Here is a 17,500-nt window from a genome sequence, read left to right as displayed (position 1 = left end):
AAGAGAACATGAAAATAGACAAGAATCAAAAAACATAAACAATGATATCTCCTAAATATGCACAAGCATTTGTTACGTAATTATCATTAATCATCAGGAATCTATCCTTATCCTGTTTCTTTTCTCATGTCATACATATATAAAGGCAAGTTATAACCCACCCCCTTCCCTCCCCACCCCCCCTTGGTTGTCTTGATGGTTTCTACAGAAAAAGTTGATTTCATGATCTCATATCGGGGATTTCACTCATCTCTCATTCGTTTGTTAAACACTTCCTTCCTGCTCCTTATCTTATATTCTTATATCCTTATATTCGGCATATTCTAAAACAAGAATATATAGCAATATAGCGAATATTCGGAAAATACACATATAGACTGTAATTTAGCTAATATTGTGCTATAGTATTTTTTTTTAATAGTGTACATTTTTTCCAAAACTGAAGTTTAGAAGAGACAAAAAACTTAGACTATAAAAAAAAGATGTGTATTTTACGAATATTCGCTATATTGCTATAACTTCAAAAAAAACGAAGTTATAGCAATATAGCGAATATTCGTAAAATACACATATTAGCCATAGCCATAGCCAACCAATAGGAAAGTTGCCTTATACAGTTAAAAGAAAATCGCAATAAGCAAATAATTTAATCGCATATTATTCGCAATAAATAGAATAATGATGAATATTCGATTTCGACGAATATAAGACGAATATTCAATCGAAATATCGCGAAGTCGAATATGGCACCTCCCACTCATCACTAGATCTCATGTTATCAATTTGAAAGAAAGAAGTGACAACATCTGAGTAAGTCAAACTCCATCACACTGAATGGGACAAATCAGCTAAAGGGGTTGTACCACCCAAAAAAAGTTATTCAAATATAATTTTGTAATTTACTTTGTTACAAAAATGCTTCAGTGAGATATTCTAATTACTTCATTAGAAGGGAGCCCCCTGATGTTTAACATATAATATGCACATCCAAATACTGAGGTGGTCACAGATGTGCGGGTGCGTTACGGGAACACCCGCGATTTTTCCGAGCGAGTGCAAAACATTGTAATGCGTTTTGCACTCGTGTCAGAAAAATCGCACATGTTTGGTACCCAAACCCGAACTTCTTCACAGAAGTTTGGGCTTGGGATCGGTGTTCTGTAGATTGAATTATTTTCCCTTATAACCATGTTATAAGGGTAAATAATAGCATTCTGAATACAGAATGCATAGTAAAATAGCACTGGAGGAGTTAAAAAAATAAAAATAAATTTAACTCACCTTAGTCCACTTGATCGCGTAGCCCGGCATCTCCTTCTGTCTTCTTCTGATCTCTGTGCAGCAACAGGACCTGTGGTGACGTCATTCCGGTCATCACATGATCCATCACCATGGTAAAAGATCATGTGATGGATCATGTGATGACCGAAGTGACGTCACCACAGGTCCTATTGCTGCACAGAGATCACCTTTTCTGGATTCCCACCTAGCCACCCTCGATCCCTGGCCCTGAATGCCAGCATTTCTAAACTACTGGCCTTTGAAATGCTGTCATTCAAGCTGGTGGAGACGGACAGCTTCAAACAGCTCATGTCGCTTGCTGTCCCACAGTACGTCGTTCCCAGCCGCCACTACTTCTCCAGGAGAGCCGTGCCCTCCCTGCACAACCAAGTATCGGATAAAATCAAGTGTGCACTGCGCAACGCCATCTGTGGCAAGGTCCACCTAACCACAGATACGTGGACCAGTAAGCACGGCCAGGGACGCTATATCTCCCTAACTGCACACTGGGTAAATGTAGTGGCGGCTGGGCCCCAGGCGGAGAGCTGTTTGGCGCACGTTCTTCCGCCGCCAAGGATCGCAGGGCATCATTCTTTGCCTCCTGTTGCCTCCTCTTCCTACTCGGCTTCCTCCTCCTCTTCTACCACCTCCTCATCCGGTCAGCGACAGACCTTCACCACCAACTTCAGCACAGCCAGGGGTAAACGTCAGCAGGCCGTTCTGAAACTGATGTGTTTGGGGGACAGGCCCCACACCACGCAGGAGTTGTGGCGGGGTATAGAACAGACCAGTTGCTGCCAGTGAGCCTCAAGCCTGGCCTGGTGGTGTGCGGTAATGGGCGAAATCTCGTTGCAGCTCTGGGACTAGCCGGTTTGACGCACATCCCTTGCCTGGTGCATGTGCTAAATTTGGTGGTGCAGAAATTCATTCATAACTACCCCGACATGTCAGAGCTGCTGCGTAAAGTGCGGGCCGTCTGTGCGCGCTTCCGGCGTTCTCATCCTGCCGCCGCTCGGCTGTCTGCTCTACAGCGTAACTTCGGCCTTCCCGCCCCCCGCTTCATATGCGACGTGCCCACCAGGTGGAACTCCACCTTGCATATGCTGGACAGACTGTGCGAGCAGCAGCAGGCTATAGTGGAGTTTCAGCTGCAGCACGCACGGGTCAGTCGCACTGTGGAACAGCACCACTTCACTACCAATGACTGGGCCTCCATGCGAGACCTGTGTGCCCTGTTGCGCTGTTTCGAGTACTCCACCAACATGGCCAGTGACGATGATGCCGTTATCAGCGTTACAATACTACTTCTATGTCTCCTTGAGAAAACAGGGCGATGATGGAAGAGGATGTGGCACAGCATGAGGAGGAGGAAGAGGGGTCATCTCTAACACTTTCAGGCCAGTCTTTTAGAAGTGGCTCAGAAAGAGGATTTTTGCAACAGCAGAGGCCAGGTACAAATTTGGCCAGCCAGGGCCCACTACTGGAGGACGAGGAGGAGGATGGGGATGAAGCATGTTCACAGTGGGGTGGCATCCAACACAGCTCGGGCCCATCACTGGTGAGTGGCTGGGGGGATACGGAGGACGCAGACGATATGCCTCCAACAGAGGACAGCTTGTCCTTACCTCTGGGCAGCCTGGCACACATGAGCGACTACATGCTGCAGTGCCTGCACAACGACAGCAGAGTTGCCCACATTTTAACATGTGCTGACTACTGGGTGGCCACCCTGCTGGATCCCCATTACAAAGACAATGTGCCGTCCTTAATTCCCTCACTGGAGCGTGATCGGAAGATGCGCGACTACAGGCGCACGCTGGTAGACGCGCTTCTGAGAGCATTCCCGACTGACGCCGGGGGACAAGTGGAAGCACAAGGCGAAGGCAGGGGAGGAGGAAGAAGTCGCCAACGCAGCTGTGTCAGCGCCAGCACCTCAGAAGGCAGGGTTAGCATGGCCGACATGTGGAAAAGCTTTGTCACCTCACCGCAACAACCGGCCCCAACTGCTGATATGGAGCGTGTTAGCAGGAGGCAGCATTTGCATTTGAACAACATGGTGGAACAGTACCTGTGCACACGCCTACACGTACTGACTGATGGTTCTGCCCCATTCAACTTCTGGGTCTCCAAATTGTCCACATGGCCAAAGCTTGCCCTGTATGCCTTGGAGGTGCTGGCCTGCCCTCCAGCCAGTGTACTCTCTGAACGTGTATTTAGCACAGCAGGAGGCGTCATTACAGACAGACGCAGCCGCCTGTCCACAGCCAACGTGGACAAGCTCACGTTCATTAAAATGAACCAGGCTTGGATCCCTCAGGACTTGTCTGTACCTTGTGCAGAATAGACAGTTCTAACAGCCTCAACCATCTATCCTTGTACTCAAGTGCACTTATTCCTTTTTTTTATTTTTTTTATATGTCCCAATATTTTGGGGGATACCCCTATGTAAAAATGCAAAATAACACACATCTGTGTTGGCTACCTATTCCTCCTAGCCGCCGCTTCCACCTAGACCGCCACGTGAGCCTACACGGCCACATCCACCCATTCACCGCCTCCTCAACCTCTTCCTCCTACATCATTCCTAATTTAATTTTTTTAAGGTCTTTTATGTTTTTTAATTAATTTCCCTATCCACTCTGCATTTGCTTGCAGAGCATTTGCCATCAGTCCTCTAGCTCTTTCCATGACATTTTTACAGACATTTTAGTGTTCAAAAAGTCGGGTCCCCATTGACTTCGGGTTCCGGGTCAAGTTCGGGTCCCGAACCCGAATTTATTTTTCAAGTTCGGCCGAACCCGAACATCCAGGTGTCCGCTCAACTCTACTGCTAATGTATCTCCCATAGTCCAGTGTGACCACATATTTACAGCCGTCTGCTCCAAACAGAAGATGATGGACGTTGAATGTAATTTGTGGTCCTTGGATGGAGGCCCCAATAACGTCCTAGTAAACCACCACTGACAGCAAGAACAAAAGCAATAAGAAAGTCTTTCATTCACTTTCCCCAGCATGCCACTATAATGTCTACGCTGAACTCATTAACTTTCTTCTCATGTTCTTCTAATCCTTGCCGTGTCTGTGCTGCCACAGAGTGAGGAAAAAATGTCTATAAAGACTGGACCATGTAGGTCTGCATTAGAACAAGAATCAAAGTGTTTCATTTGCTGTTCTATGGGACATCACAGAAACTAATCAGCTCTCTAAATAATAAGTAACATACACAGTACATATAAATATGACTATACTGAAAGCAAGTCTATGGTCACAATAGTTAAAATTACCCATATAATCTAGCAGTGGTCTGTGTAAGGCTAGCTAAACACAATTCTACAGGGGTGGTCTATATTACTCATCTGGACTCGAACAATTTCCTTCAAAGGGCCTAAAGCAATACTCACAGTAATCACCATAAGCAGCAAGCTGAAAATCTACAAGTGAGAGAGTACAGCATATAATAATTCACAATGCTATTTTGCAGTATCACTTGTCCATAATTAAATATCCCACTCCTTCTATCTACTCCCATTACTCCATATTACCTCAACATATATCTTATCCCTTAGCTCAAAAAAAATCCCTATATTTCCTCCTATTACTCCATATAACCTCTCTGTATATGTCATCCTATAACTCCATGTAACCTTTCCAGCAGGGGGCCTCTGGACACTCCACAACACGTCCATGGTCCCGCGCTGCACTGACCTCCTGACGTACGCACACCGTGACCAGAGCAGCGCGGAACGATGGAGTGTCGTCGGCGCCCCTGCTGGAAAGGAGGCGCTCAGCAGTTCCATGGTGACCCGCACAGGGGAGGGAGTCAGCAGAGCGCGATGTGACGGAGCCCGGTTTCGGGTGTTATAGAATATGGCCATCGCCCTGCAGGAGCAGGATGAGCACCCGCCCGACATCGTGCACAATGACCCCCATGGGTGGCACATGGAGCAGCAGGAGCACCAGCAGCTGCCGAAACACATCGTGGACTTCAATGCTGATGATGTCCAGCAGCACCACGGTAACTGTCCTGAAAACCGCTCCCCGATACGAGTCCTGACAACCCCACCCCGATATGAGTCCTAACACCCCCTGCCCTATGCCAGCCAGCCTGACACGCCCTGCCCAATGCTAGCCAACCCTGATGCCCCCTGCCTAGTGCGAGCCGGCCATGACAGCCCCCCTGCCCGGTGCTAATAGACTCGCACCCTGACAGGATCCCCCCACACACACAGTAGATACTTTCCCCCTGTCGCCCTCTCCCGATAGGTACTGACACCCTGGGACTTACTGATTGCAGTCCCTCAGATGATCAGAGGTTGTGTTTGCATTCTTTAAGGTTACTCTAAGATGTGTCCTGTAATGAAACCGCCAGGGTCTATAGATGAGATCTATAGGTGTATGTGGGCATTTCCCCCCACTAACAACCCTTCAGAGCTGCCGCAACATTGGAGCGGGACATTGGAGTGGGAGAGAGCTGATGGCTCAGGGGGGGTGGAGCTGAAGGCACTGGGGTGGGGGAGAGCTGAAGGCACTGGGGGAACGGAGCTGAAGGCACTGGTGTGGGGGAGAGCTGAAGGCACTGGTGTGGGGGAGAGCTGAAGGCACTGGGGGAACGGAGCTGATGGCACTGGGGGATAGTGGAGCTGATGGCACTGGGGGATAGTGGAGCTGATGGCACTGGGGGATAGTGGAGCTGATGGCACTGGGGGATAGTGGAGCTGATGGCACTGGGGGATAGTGGAGCTGATGGCACTGGGGGATAGTGGAGCTGATGGCACTGGGGGATAGTGGAGCTGATGGCACTGGGGGGGGGAGCTGATGGCACTGGGGGGAACTGATACACTTGGGCTGATTGCACAGGGGGGGAACGAAGGGTATTGGGGACTGATGACAGGGGGTCTGATGAGTTTTTATAAAGGAAAACAGTCTATTAAATCAAATTTCTTATTACCGGTAGATTACTCGATTAATTGTAAAAAATAATCGGTAGAATAATCAATTACTAAAATAATTGTTTACTGCAGCCCTAATATAAACTTCCTATATCTTTTCCTATTACTCCACGTAACCTCTCCCTATTTCTCCTCCTATTACTCCATATAACATCTCCCTATATCTCCTATTACTCCATATAACCTCTCCCTATATCTCCTCCTATTACTCAATATAATCTCTCTCTATATATCCTCCTATTACTCCATATAACATCTCCCTATATCTCCTCCTATTACTCCATATAACCTCTCCCTATATCTCCTTCTATTACTCAATATAATCTCTCTCTATATAGCCTCCTATTACTCCATATAGCCTCTCCTTATATCTCCTCCTATTACTACATATAACCTCTCCCTATATCTCCTCCTATTACTCCATATAACCTCCTCCTATATCTCATCCTATTACTCCATATAACCTCTCCCTATATCTCCTCCTATTACTCCATATATCCTCTCCCTATATCTCCTCCTATTGCTCCATATAACCTCTCCCTATGTCTCCTCCTATTACTCCATATAACCTCTCCCTATATCTCCTCCTATTACTCCATATAACCTATCCCTATATCTCCTCCTATTACTCCATATAACCTCTTCCTATATTTCCTCCTATTACTCCATATAACATCTCCCTATATCTCTTATTACTCCATATAACCTCTCCCTATATCTCCTCCTATTACTCCATATAACCTCTCCCTATATCTCCTCCTATTACTCCATATAGCCTCTCCTTATATCTCCTCCTATTACTCCATATAACCTCTCCCTATATCTCCTCCTATTACTTAATATAATCTCTCTCTATATATCCTCCTATTACTCCATATAGCCTCTCCTTATATCTCCTCCTATTACTCCATATAACCTCTCCATATATCTCCTCCTATTACTCCATATGGCTTCTCCCTATTGCTCCATATATTGATACTAGCAATAAGAAGCTATCTTTATCTCTAGTGCCTTCTTCCTGTATGTATTATTTCTTTATAGTTTCTGTTTGTTGGGTAGTGTGACAAGGTGACAGGTCTTGGGACAGTCTCCCAGTACTCAGTGGTTGTGAAAGGGATGGCAGACAAGCTTCCGTTGTCCTGGTAACAACCTCATTTACATCCGCTTGGCTAACAAATGGGTATAGAAATGAAGGAGGAGGAAATGAAGAAGAGACCCAACATTATTGATGACTAAAAGAGCCAAACTAAACACCAGTAGTTCTGACATTGATGCAGGGACATGGCAAGTCTGTCCAAGGACTGAGGAGCAGGCAAGTATCATATCATAAGTATCCATAAGTATTGGTTGGCTACTACATCACAGGTCTGAGTTACATTAAAGGGGTTGTCGGGGTTCAGAGCTGAACCCGGACATACCCTTATTTTCACCCAGGCAGCCCCCCTGATGTTGGCATCGGAGCATCTCATGCTCCGATGCTCTCCCTTGCCCTGCGCAGGATCGCACAGGGCACGGGCTCTTTTGTTTACAATAACACACTGCTGGGCGGAAGCTTCTGCCCGGCATTGTGTTTGGTGACGTCACCGGCTCAGATGGGCATGCTTTAGCGCTGCCCTAGCCGTTTTACTGGCAGGTGATACAACCAGTGAACTTATGTGATTTTAAACGCGATTTGTGATTTCTATTTTGTAAGTATATTAAGACAAGCGTGAATTATACCAGTCTGGCGGTGGTTCACTATGTCAAGTTTTCTTGAATAACATCTAGGAAAAAAGAGAATCCTTGACTGTGGGAAAAGCCCGTACCTTGGATCCAGTGATTGACCATATTGAAGGAACTTTCTCTGCATACCTTTTTCATCACCATCTTTCCTATGGATGGCTAGGAGCTGCGCGGTCTCTTCTATGAAATTCAGGACTAAGTGTGAATGTGACCCTACCTCACCATAGACCTGCTGCGCTCCAAACAAGATTATGGTTTGAGACTTTTTTCTTTTGATTTTTGAATCATTTTATTTGTGCATATTCTGAGTGCCGGTGACGTCACCGGGCTTCCTGGCAGCCCCATGGAGAGCCCCGGTACGTCACCAGAACTCCAGAAAATGCCTTTGCCCTGCGCGATTTAGCGCAGGGCAAAGGAGAGCATCGGAGCATGAACTGCTCCGATGCTCAAGTCAGGGGGGCTGCCGGGGTGAAAATGGAGGTATGTCCGGGTTCAGCTCTGAACCCGGACAACCCCCTTAACACCAGTTGCATTACAGTGACATGACAAACTGAGTCAATGAAATATTTTGCACTAAAACACCAAGACAGTACATTTTTACATATGTCCTGGTGGATGAGGGGGAACTAAAGTTTCTGCATCTCAATCAAGCAATCTTCAGATCACAGAATTCTTGTGTATAGCAGGCTGCTGTAGGCGACTTATCACTTATTTCAAAAGCATAAAACAGAACGTGACATAGGATCTTGGTGTAAAGTCTTAGGGTACTTTCATACTAGCGTTAAAGTTTTCCGGTATTGAGTTCCGTCATAGGGGCTCAATAGTGGAAAAAAAGCTTCAGTTTTAGGCTACTTTCACACTGGCGTTTCTGGGTCCGCCTGTGAGATCCATTTCAGGGCTCTCACAAGATGCCCAAAACAGATCAGTTCAGCCCCAATGCATTCTGAATGGATAAGGATCTGTTCAGAATGCATCAATTTGGCTGCGTTTGGTCTCCGTTGCGTTTTTTAGATGGTCACTAAAAGGCAGCTTGCAGCGTTTTTGTGACCGTCTGCCTATGCGGAGCCTAACGGATCCGTCTAGACTTACAATGTAAGTCAATAGGGACGGATCTGTTTTTCACTGACACAATATGGTGCAATTGAAAACGGATCCGTCCCCCATTGACTTTCAATGACTTTCATTGACTTAGACTTTTTTGAATGAATAATGCATACGGATCCGTTATTAACGGATACAAGCATTTGCATTATTCATGCGGATCCGTCTGTGCAGATACAAGACGGATCCGCACAAAACGCGAGTGTGAAAATAGCCTTATCCTAATGCATTCTGAATGGAAAGGAATCCGTTCAGTATGCATCAGGATGTCTTCAGTTCAGTCACTTTTACAGTATTTGGCCGGAGAAAATACCGCAGCATCCTGCAGTATTTTCTGGCATTCATTTCCATTGGAATGTATTAATGCCGGATCCGGTACCAAGTGTTCTGGAAAAACTGATCCGGTTTCCCAGTCTGCGCATGCCAGATCCGTTTTTCCGGATGACACCGGAGAGACGGATCTGGTATTTCAATGCATTTGTCGGACGGATCCGGAAACAAATGGTATCCGTTTGCACACGGATTTCCGGATCCGGCAGTCAGTTCAGGCAACGGAACTGCCTGCCGGATTCCTCTAACGCTAGTGTGAAAGTACCCTTAAAGGAACACTCCATATAAAATAGAGGAGATTTAGAAATACAGTTTAGTATTTATCTCAGTGGCTGATGCTGGATGAAAAGACTGGCACACCATTACACTGTCTATTCTAACTACGGTATATACTATATTAGTTGCCTTACTTTATGCCAGAATTTTGCAGAAAAATATGGCTGAAAGTTTGGCGCATGTCGTTGGCACATCCAATGTCAAGCAAACTAAAAAAAAATGTGTAAAACACTTAAACATGGTGTCTGAGCTGCAGACAGCTGGTTATAGAGCAGGAGGAACTGAGCAGATTCATATGTAAGTTTGTTGGAAAAAATTCATTATCATACTTTCCAACTTTTAAAAAACATAAGAAGGGAAAATAACATGCATGTCTCTAACTCTTCCCAATCAATACACACCCAATCACACCCAGTCCGCTTACTGCCCCCACACAGTAATTATTCTCCCTACACAGTAGTTATGCTCCCTTACAGTAATGTTAACAAAATTTAAAATAATAATAATAATACTCACCTAGATCTGTTCCCCTGATGCACAAAGAACATCATGTTATCCCCAGCAGCAAACGAGATGTGGTGATGTCAATGCGTCTGCTGAGCTGAAGAGGGGATAGGTTGATTCCCCAGCTGGGCAGCTGAATGGTGGAGCTGGGAACTCTCTGTCCCACCTGTGCATTCAACGATATCTGCATATCTGGAACCTAGATACAGTTGAAATTGGGACAAAGCTCAGCCATCCCCGTACCACGAGAGAGCCGCTGAAATATGAGACTGTCCTGCCTCATCTGGGACTTTTAGGAGTTATGTCATTATAACCCGTATTTCATTCATTCAAACTCCTACTTATTCTGGACTTTGCAGTCAAGGAGGCGGTCCTATCAGTGATTGACAGCTGTCTCTGTATACACAGTCATAGAGAGAAGGCTGTCAATCACTGATAGGACCGCCTCCTTGATGTCAAAGCCCGATATGAGCAGGAATATAAATGTATAAATGACAAGTTATACTGAATCTTTTCCCATAAAATTATATATCAGTCTGCTCAGCTCCTCTTGCTCTATTACATACTGCTGACAGATTACACTCCATTCTTATGGTGACAGGTTTCATTTGATAAACCAGGTCCAGAATATGTACTGCATTTAGGGTGCATCCACAAGGAACAGATACATTGTGGATTTGCATGCGGCAGATCTGCAGTGTTTTACAGTACAAGCAAAAAAACAAACGGTTACTTGCGCCGCTATCTGCGACTTAGCCCCGCTCCTGCCAGGTCTAAAATTGTGGGCGTGGCATGGGCGGGGAAGGGCTGGCAGGCCTGTCTCATTCAACATTTTCTGCGCCTTTTTTTAGACGTAGAAAAAGGTCTAGATGTAAGACCGCTCAGAAGTGGTCTTACATTAAGAACTGGTGCTGGATGCGCCGAAATTATGGAGAGGCCTGCGCCTCTTCATAACTTTTGTGAATCCACCGCCAGTTTAGGGCTTTATTAAGACCATCGTCTAAAACACCGGCCTTAATAAATGTGCCCCTAAATCCGCAGTATGTCAGATTCTGCTGCAGATTACCAACTCAGATTTCACCCTTTGAAAATCTGCATGTAAAATAGCCTATGTGGCCATACACCACGACTAGTGACTCTCCCCCAGTGTGTTATACCTAGTGCAGAGCCTGAAGGATTGTGGACATCTCTCTGTGGTTTTCTTTGTCACACCCCGCCCCTTCAGGCCCTGCATTAGGCATAACACAGTTAGTTTTGGCCATATTGTTCCTTTACTGTAATTGAAGATAGAAATCTATCCTGTGGACAATCAGAGACATAATAGTAAAAGCCTAAAAGCTATAGATATCTTGGTAATTTCCCAGAAGTCCTGTTGATATATAGTGTTGAGCGCGAATATTCGAAAAGCAAATTTTTATCGCGAATATCGGCATTTCGAGAATTCGCGAATACTTAGAATATAGAGCTATATATTCGTAATGACAAATATTCTTTTTTTTATTTTATTTTTTAACACAGTACACATCAGGTGATCATCCCTCTCTTCTTCTAGTTTGTGGACCAATGAGAAGGCTTAGCAACATCCCTAGCAACCAATAGAAAAGTTGCCTACTCCTTAGTATATAAAAACCTCCCCAGCAGCCATTTTCTAAAGTTTATTGCAGTTCTGAAAGAGACAGCAGTGACATTGCTGTGCTCTGTTGTATTACATTAGACAGTTAACTTATATAGATAATTTAGATAGTTAGGGGGAGATAGTCAGTGTAGGTTAGATTGATCTATAGTGTAGCTGATAGGTTCCAGTGCAGGGTGTTAGGCAGTGTAATAGGTTCTGCTGTCCATACATACAGTCAGGTCCATAAATATTGGGACACAATTCTAACATTTTTGGCTCTATACACCACCACAATGGATTTGAAATGAAACAATCAAGATGTGCTTTAACTGCAGACTGTCAGCTTTAATTTGAGGGTATTTACATCCAAATCAGGTGAACGGCGTAGGAATTACAACAGTTTGCATATGTGCCTCCCACTTGTTAAGGAACCAAAAGTAATGGGACAACTGGCTTCTTAGCTGCTCCATGGCCAGGTGTGTGTTATTCCCTCATTATCTCAATTACAATAAGCAGATAAAAGGTACAGAGTTTATTTCAAGTGTGCTATTTGCATTTGGAATCTGTTGCTGTCAACTCTCAACATGAAATGCAAAGAGCTGTCACTATCAGTGAACCAAGCCATCATTAGGCTGAAAAAACAAAACAAACCCATCCGAGAGATAGCAAAAACATTAGGCGTGGCCAAAACAACTGTTTGGAACATTCTTAAAAAGAAGGAACGCACCGGTGAGCTCAGCAACACCAAAATACCCGGAAGACCACGGAAAACAACTGTGGTGGATGACCAAAGAATTCTTTCCCTGGTGAAGAAAACACCCTTCACAACAGTTGGCCAGACCAAGAACACTCTCCAGGAGGTAGGTGTATGTGTGTCAAAGTCAACAATCAAGAGAAGACTTTACCAGAGTGAATACAGAGGGTTCTCCACAAGATGTAAACCATTGGTGAGCCTCAAAAACAGGAAGGCCAGATTATAGTTTGCCAAACGACATCTAAAAAAGCCTTCACAGTTCTGGAACAACATTCTATGGACAGATGAGACCAAGATCAACTTGAACCAGAGTGATGGGAAGAGAAGAGTATGGAGAAGGTAAGGAACTGCTCATGATCCTAAGCATACCACCTCATCAGTGAAGCATGGTGGTGGTAGTGTCATGGCGTGGGCATGTATGGCTGCCAATGGAACTGGTTCTCTTGTATTTATTGATGATGTGACTGCTGACAAAAGCAGCAGGATGAATTCTGAAGTGTTTCGGGCAATATTATCTGCTCATATTCAGCCAAATGCTTCAGAACTCATTAGACGGCGCTTCACAGTGCAGATGGACAATGACCCAAAGCATGCTGCAAAAGCAACCAAAGAGTTTTTTAAGGGAAAGAAGTGGAATGTTATGCAATGGCCAAGTCAATCACCTGACCTGAATCCGATTGAGCATGCATTTCACTTGCTGAAGACAAAACTGAAGGGAAAATGCCCCAAGAACAAGCAGCAACTAAAGACAGTGGCAGTAGAGGCCTGGCAGAGCATCACCAGGGATGAAACCCAGCATCTGGTGATGTCTATGCGTTCCAGACTTCAGACTGTAATTGACTGCAAAGGATTTGCAACCAAGTATTAAAAAGTGAGAAAGTTTGATTTATGATTATTATTCTGTCCCATTACTTTTGGTCCCTTAACAAGTGGAAGGCACATATGCAAACTGTTGTAATTCCTACACCGTTCACCTGATTTGGATGTAAATACCCTCAAATTAAAGCTGACAGTCTGCAGTTAAAGCACATCTTGTTCGTTTCATTTCAAATCCATTGTGGTGGTGTATAGAGCCAAAAATATTAGAATTGTGTTGATGTCCCAATATTTATGGACCTGACTGTACATGCTACAGACATAGTGCTGTGATGTCACAAGTTGCACGTATTGCGAAAAAATATGCCCATCATTATTTGCAAGCGGAAATATATTGGAGCACTCCATCTGCATATAAAGCTATTCTAATGTTCTGCCGTGCCAACCATTTTCTCCAGTCTCAGGAAACTTCTAGCAGCTTGAAAAATGTAGCATAAGTGACCCACACCGGTATTTCGCGTGCATTACGCGAATAATACATTACCGATTTTCGCAATCAAGAATATAATCTCGAATTCTCGAATATATGACGAATATTCTACAAATTATTTGCGAAATATCGCGAATTCAAATATTGCCCCTGCCGCTCATCACAATTGATATAGCCAGCACTATATAAAAGGGGGAGGGGGAAAGGACATAAAAAGAAATAGGCAATGAGATGACAGGAGATAAGTATGATTAACATGTGGCTAGAAACACTAGACACAATATATACTTTGTGTGAGAAGAGGAAATCCTACAGAGATAATGCCGGAGCCCAGGCGTCTCATACACACAGAACTTCGCTGTTTGATCCCCAGCTACCAACTAACACAGAGACCCCAGGAGACTTCCAGCAGTGTTCACGCAGATCCTAACTGTGGTCACATGGATGTGTCAGGACTGTCTGCAGGCTGAATACAGCCACCATCACAGGGACTCTATTCTGTAGGCCAGGAAGACAAGTTTATATGACACAGCTACCCCACTATAGTGAGCATTTAGAAGCCACCTAGGCCTGTACTGCTTTGATGCTTCACTACCAGTAGATGACTGGAGTCTCTCCCTCCAAAAAAGGCAAGATCTACTCTTCCCTGCTGATAGAAATCAAGGGTGGAAAGCAAGCACCTACATAACTAAAGGGTACAATACGGCCACATGTAGCGAGTCTGCTGTGGATTTTCTTTGGGAAATTGGTCTGAAAACCACTGCTGCAAAAAATAGGGCAAAAAGCTCTGCCTTCAGCTCTTTTCTTCTCACAAAAAATGTCAGAATCTTTGTGAAGGAGGCTTCTAGTGGAGCTTCCTACATAGATGTGAAGACAGCTAAATACAGAGAGGAGAGAAGCAACTTTTGCCTGTCTGAGAACCAAGGTGAGAGGACCAATGCAGGACCATATCACAGAGATCATTATCACCATGGTGGAAAACTGGTACTGTAGGGTTAGTAGTGTTAACAGGGGGCACAAGGTTTCTCATCAAATACTTTTACCCAGGGATGTAGCTATACGGGGTGCAGAGGTAGCAGTCGCTACCGGGCCCAGGAGCCTGAGGGGGGCCAAAGACCCTTGTGCCACATAAGAAGACACTGGTATTATAGAAAGTGCATGCTGGTCAAGTTACACCTCCGTTTCAATTTTTACCTCAGGCAGCACGAAGGCTATGTGCTTCCCTGCCCCGGCCATAAAGCACTGAGGGAAGGGGGCCCAAGCTGAACTCTTTCACCAGGGCCCGTGAGCCTTTAGCTACGCCCCTGATTTTACCCCATTACGCAATACTTCAAATCCTCCCAATACTCATCATGTACCGTAATTACATTCAGAGTAGAAGGTAACCATGCTGGATCAATAGTGGATACCTATGTGTGACAGGCCTCAAGGGTGAACATATCATAAAGGCAACTATTGGGACTTTGGAAAGAAGGGGCTCAGACCTGGTTGTTTCCTTCTCCTTAGATACTGTGTGAGACCCTATAGAGAACTACCCTGGAGAAGACACTGATAGCAAACAAGTGGATTGAGAATAGGCCAGAGGTCTTGGAATGAGCACCAGTCCCTTCTGACTGGCAAAACCTGGCACCAATCAGATCTTTGTTATGGGGTTCCCTCTGTCCCCTGAAGAACAGAAGCCAAAACTAAGGTGAGGACTACCTCGTAAGTGACACTCTTGTCTACGTTATGCAAGTCTCACAAATGAATATTTACAATCACAGGACAAACTGCATTTGAAAAGTGATGAGATTAACCTTTAGTACTGTATTGGAGTTGGAAGCAATCCTAGGAGTCAACTGGAGAACTTTCAAAACTACGAGTGGACAACAACCCCCAAAAAATAAAAATAGATTGAGGTGCATTAACAGTCTCCGGGATGTCTAGAGATCAGACCTTATAACAGTACTTTCATGATATTCCTACATCCTGCCATATACCATACATCATACTTAGGCCCAGGCACTGAGCTGAGCAGGCAGGGCAGCTATATAGCAACCATGTATTACCCTCATCTGCATGTATACTATTAAAATACAGTGACTACAGTGCATAGCAACCACTGAGCTCCCCGCTCTCATGAACGCCGAGTGCTATAAGCTGCATCCTGATTGGTTGCTATGATGCCTAGCAGATTTGTACCAGTGCACCATGGCACCCTATACTTAAAAGGGAAGGTCTTCAGTGCATTTACAACGTGTCTTCTTTTGTTCAGTTTTTTTTCTTACACTCGTACATTTGCATCACTGTTGTAATCCTGCAAATAACTAAAATGTTGACCACCCTAAATTTCACTAGGCACAGATGCCCCTTGAAAGAGAATTGCAAGCAGACAGTCATCTGCCAGGAAGACAGCTGGGAGCTGAGACAGCTGATATTGGGAGTTACTACAAATACAGACTGCTAATACACACTTTTCCCTGGAGAATCGCATTCACCTACAGTACATTTCTTAGGCATGTGAGTGTGCCAGGGGGGTCTCCCTCACCCCCAGGATAAGGCGTCATGTAATATTAAAGCAATTAACCCCTTAGCTTCTTTCCGAATGAATGACCTCATCCACATGCCACTAAGCTGTGAGTCACTATGCAAATGAAGGCAATGATTGGCAAAATGTTGCCCCTTCTATGCCCACCTTCCCGTCAGATACAAGCAGCAGTGTCACAATGTAGCATTTTTCTCTCCAAGGGCCGCATACAAGGTAACATCAGTCACGAAAAAAAAAAACACTCCTTTCTTCATCCACGGTTAGACGAGCAGTTTCTACACCCCAAATCCATTCCCCACCCATTACATCACACATTACAATACCCCTGGAGACTGTAACCCCCTCCCCTGTCTTACTCCAGTATTCCAGCTAGCCCACAGCTACTCCATCCACATGACGCCCCAAGAAAATGAATGAAGTCTTCCTGAAATCAACATCCACAGAATGGGGTCACCCTAATTGATCTGTCAGAGCCAATCAAAAATCAGGAGCCTCTTACCTATCACAGATCAGAACCAACCCCTCCAATCAAAGATCAGGCTCCCTAAATTCTCAAATGCCCTCACCCCAGAAATGTCAACAATAGAGCCCGCAGTCAAGCACCCCCAGATCCAACAGGCATCATGCACACAGGCGTTCATCACAAAATGCATGCAGTGTATTCCTAGCAGAGCTCCATGCACATCCTCTGACCCATGCTACCACCCATTTCATTGTCTTCCCATCCTGCAGACTTACCCTGAGGCATTGGGGGCTCCACCAGTGATTTTGCATGGCAGCCTAGGCAGCACATCATCATCAGGCCCAACCAAGGATTCCTGAGCCCCCCAGAAGGCATCCCTAAATCCACAGCTCGCCCCATGCCTCCCACTCATCACCCCTCCATTCTTCCTTCTCCTCTACATACACAGACAGCTTATAATTCCCTGCTTCTCCCTCCCCTCTGTCTTCTGTCTCTCCTGGCCACACCTCCCCCCCCCCTTTTTTTTCCTACTAGAAAACCAGTGCCATCTGCTGGCCAGATGTGGAGTTACAGGGATGGACTCATTGAGGTGAGAATAATGCTTCACTGGCAAAAACCTCATAGATACAAGGGGTTTACTCACCGCCAATGATGACTGTGCCCCCTCCCATA

General features: G+C 45.1%; 1 protein-coding gene across 3 annotated transcripts in view; it reads right to left on the bottom strand.

The window, feature by feature from the left end:
• The window catches only part of FAM171A2 (family with sequence similarity 171 member A2), a 43,216-nt gene extending 25,921 nt beyond the window's left edge, over positions 1 to 17,295 (bottom strand). For all 3 annotated transcript variants that reach the window (XM_040436659.1, XM_040436662.1, XM_040436660.1), the window contains exon 1: positions 17,104 to 17,295. In XM_040436659.1, the coding sequence (XP_040292593.1) occupies positions 17,104 to 17,227 (124 nt within the window). In that variant the 5' untranslated portion in view covers positions 17,228 to 17,295. The remainder of the gene's footprint in view (positions 1 to 17,103) is intronic.
• Between the last annotated feature and the right edge of the window lie 205 nt (positions 17,296 to 17,500).

Source organism: Bufo bufo, chromosome 6 (genome assembly GCF_905171765.1).
Source record: "Bufo bufo chromosome 6, aBufBuf1.1, whole genome shotgun sequence".
Taxonomy (NCBI): domain Eukaryota; kingdom Metazoa; phylum Chordata; class Amphibia; order Anura; family Bufonidae; genus Bufo; species Bufo bufo.
Note: the sequence above shows the minus strand (reverse complement) of the source record. Positions and strands in the feature narration are given on the sequence as shown.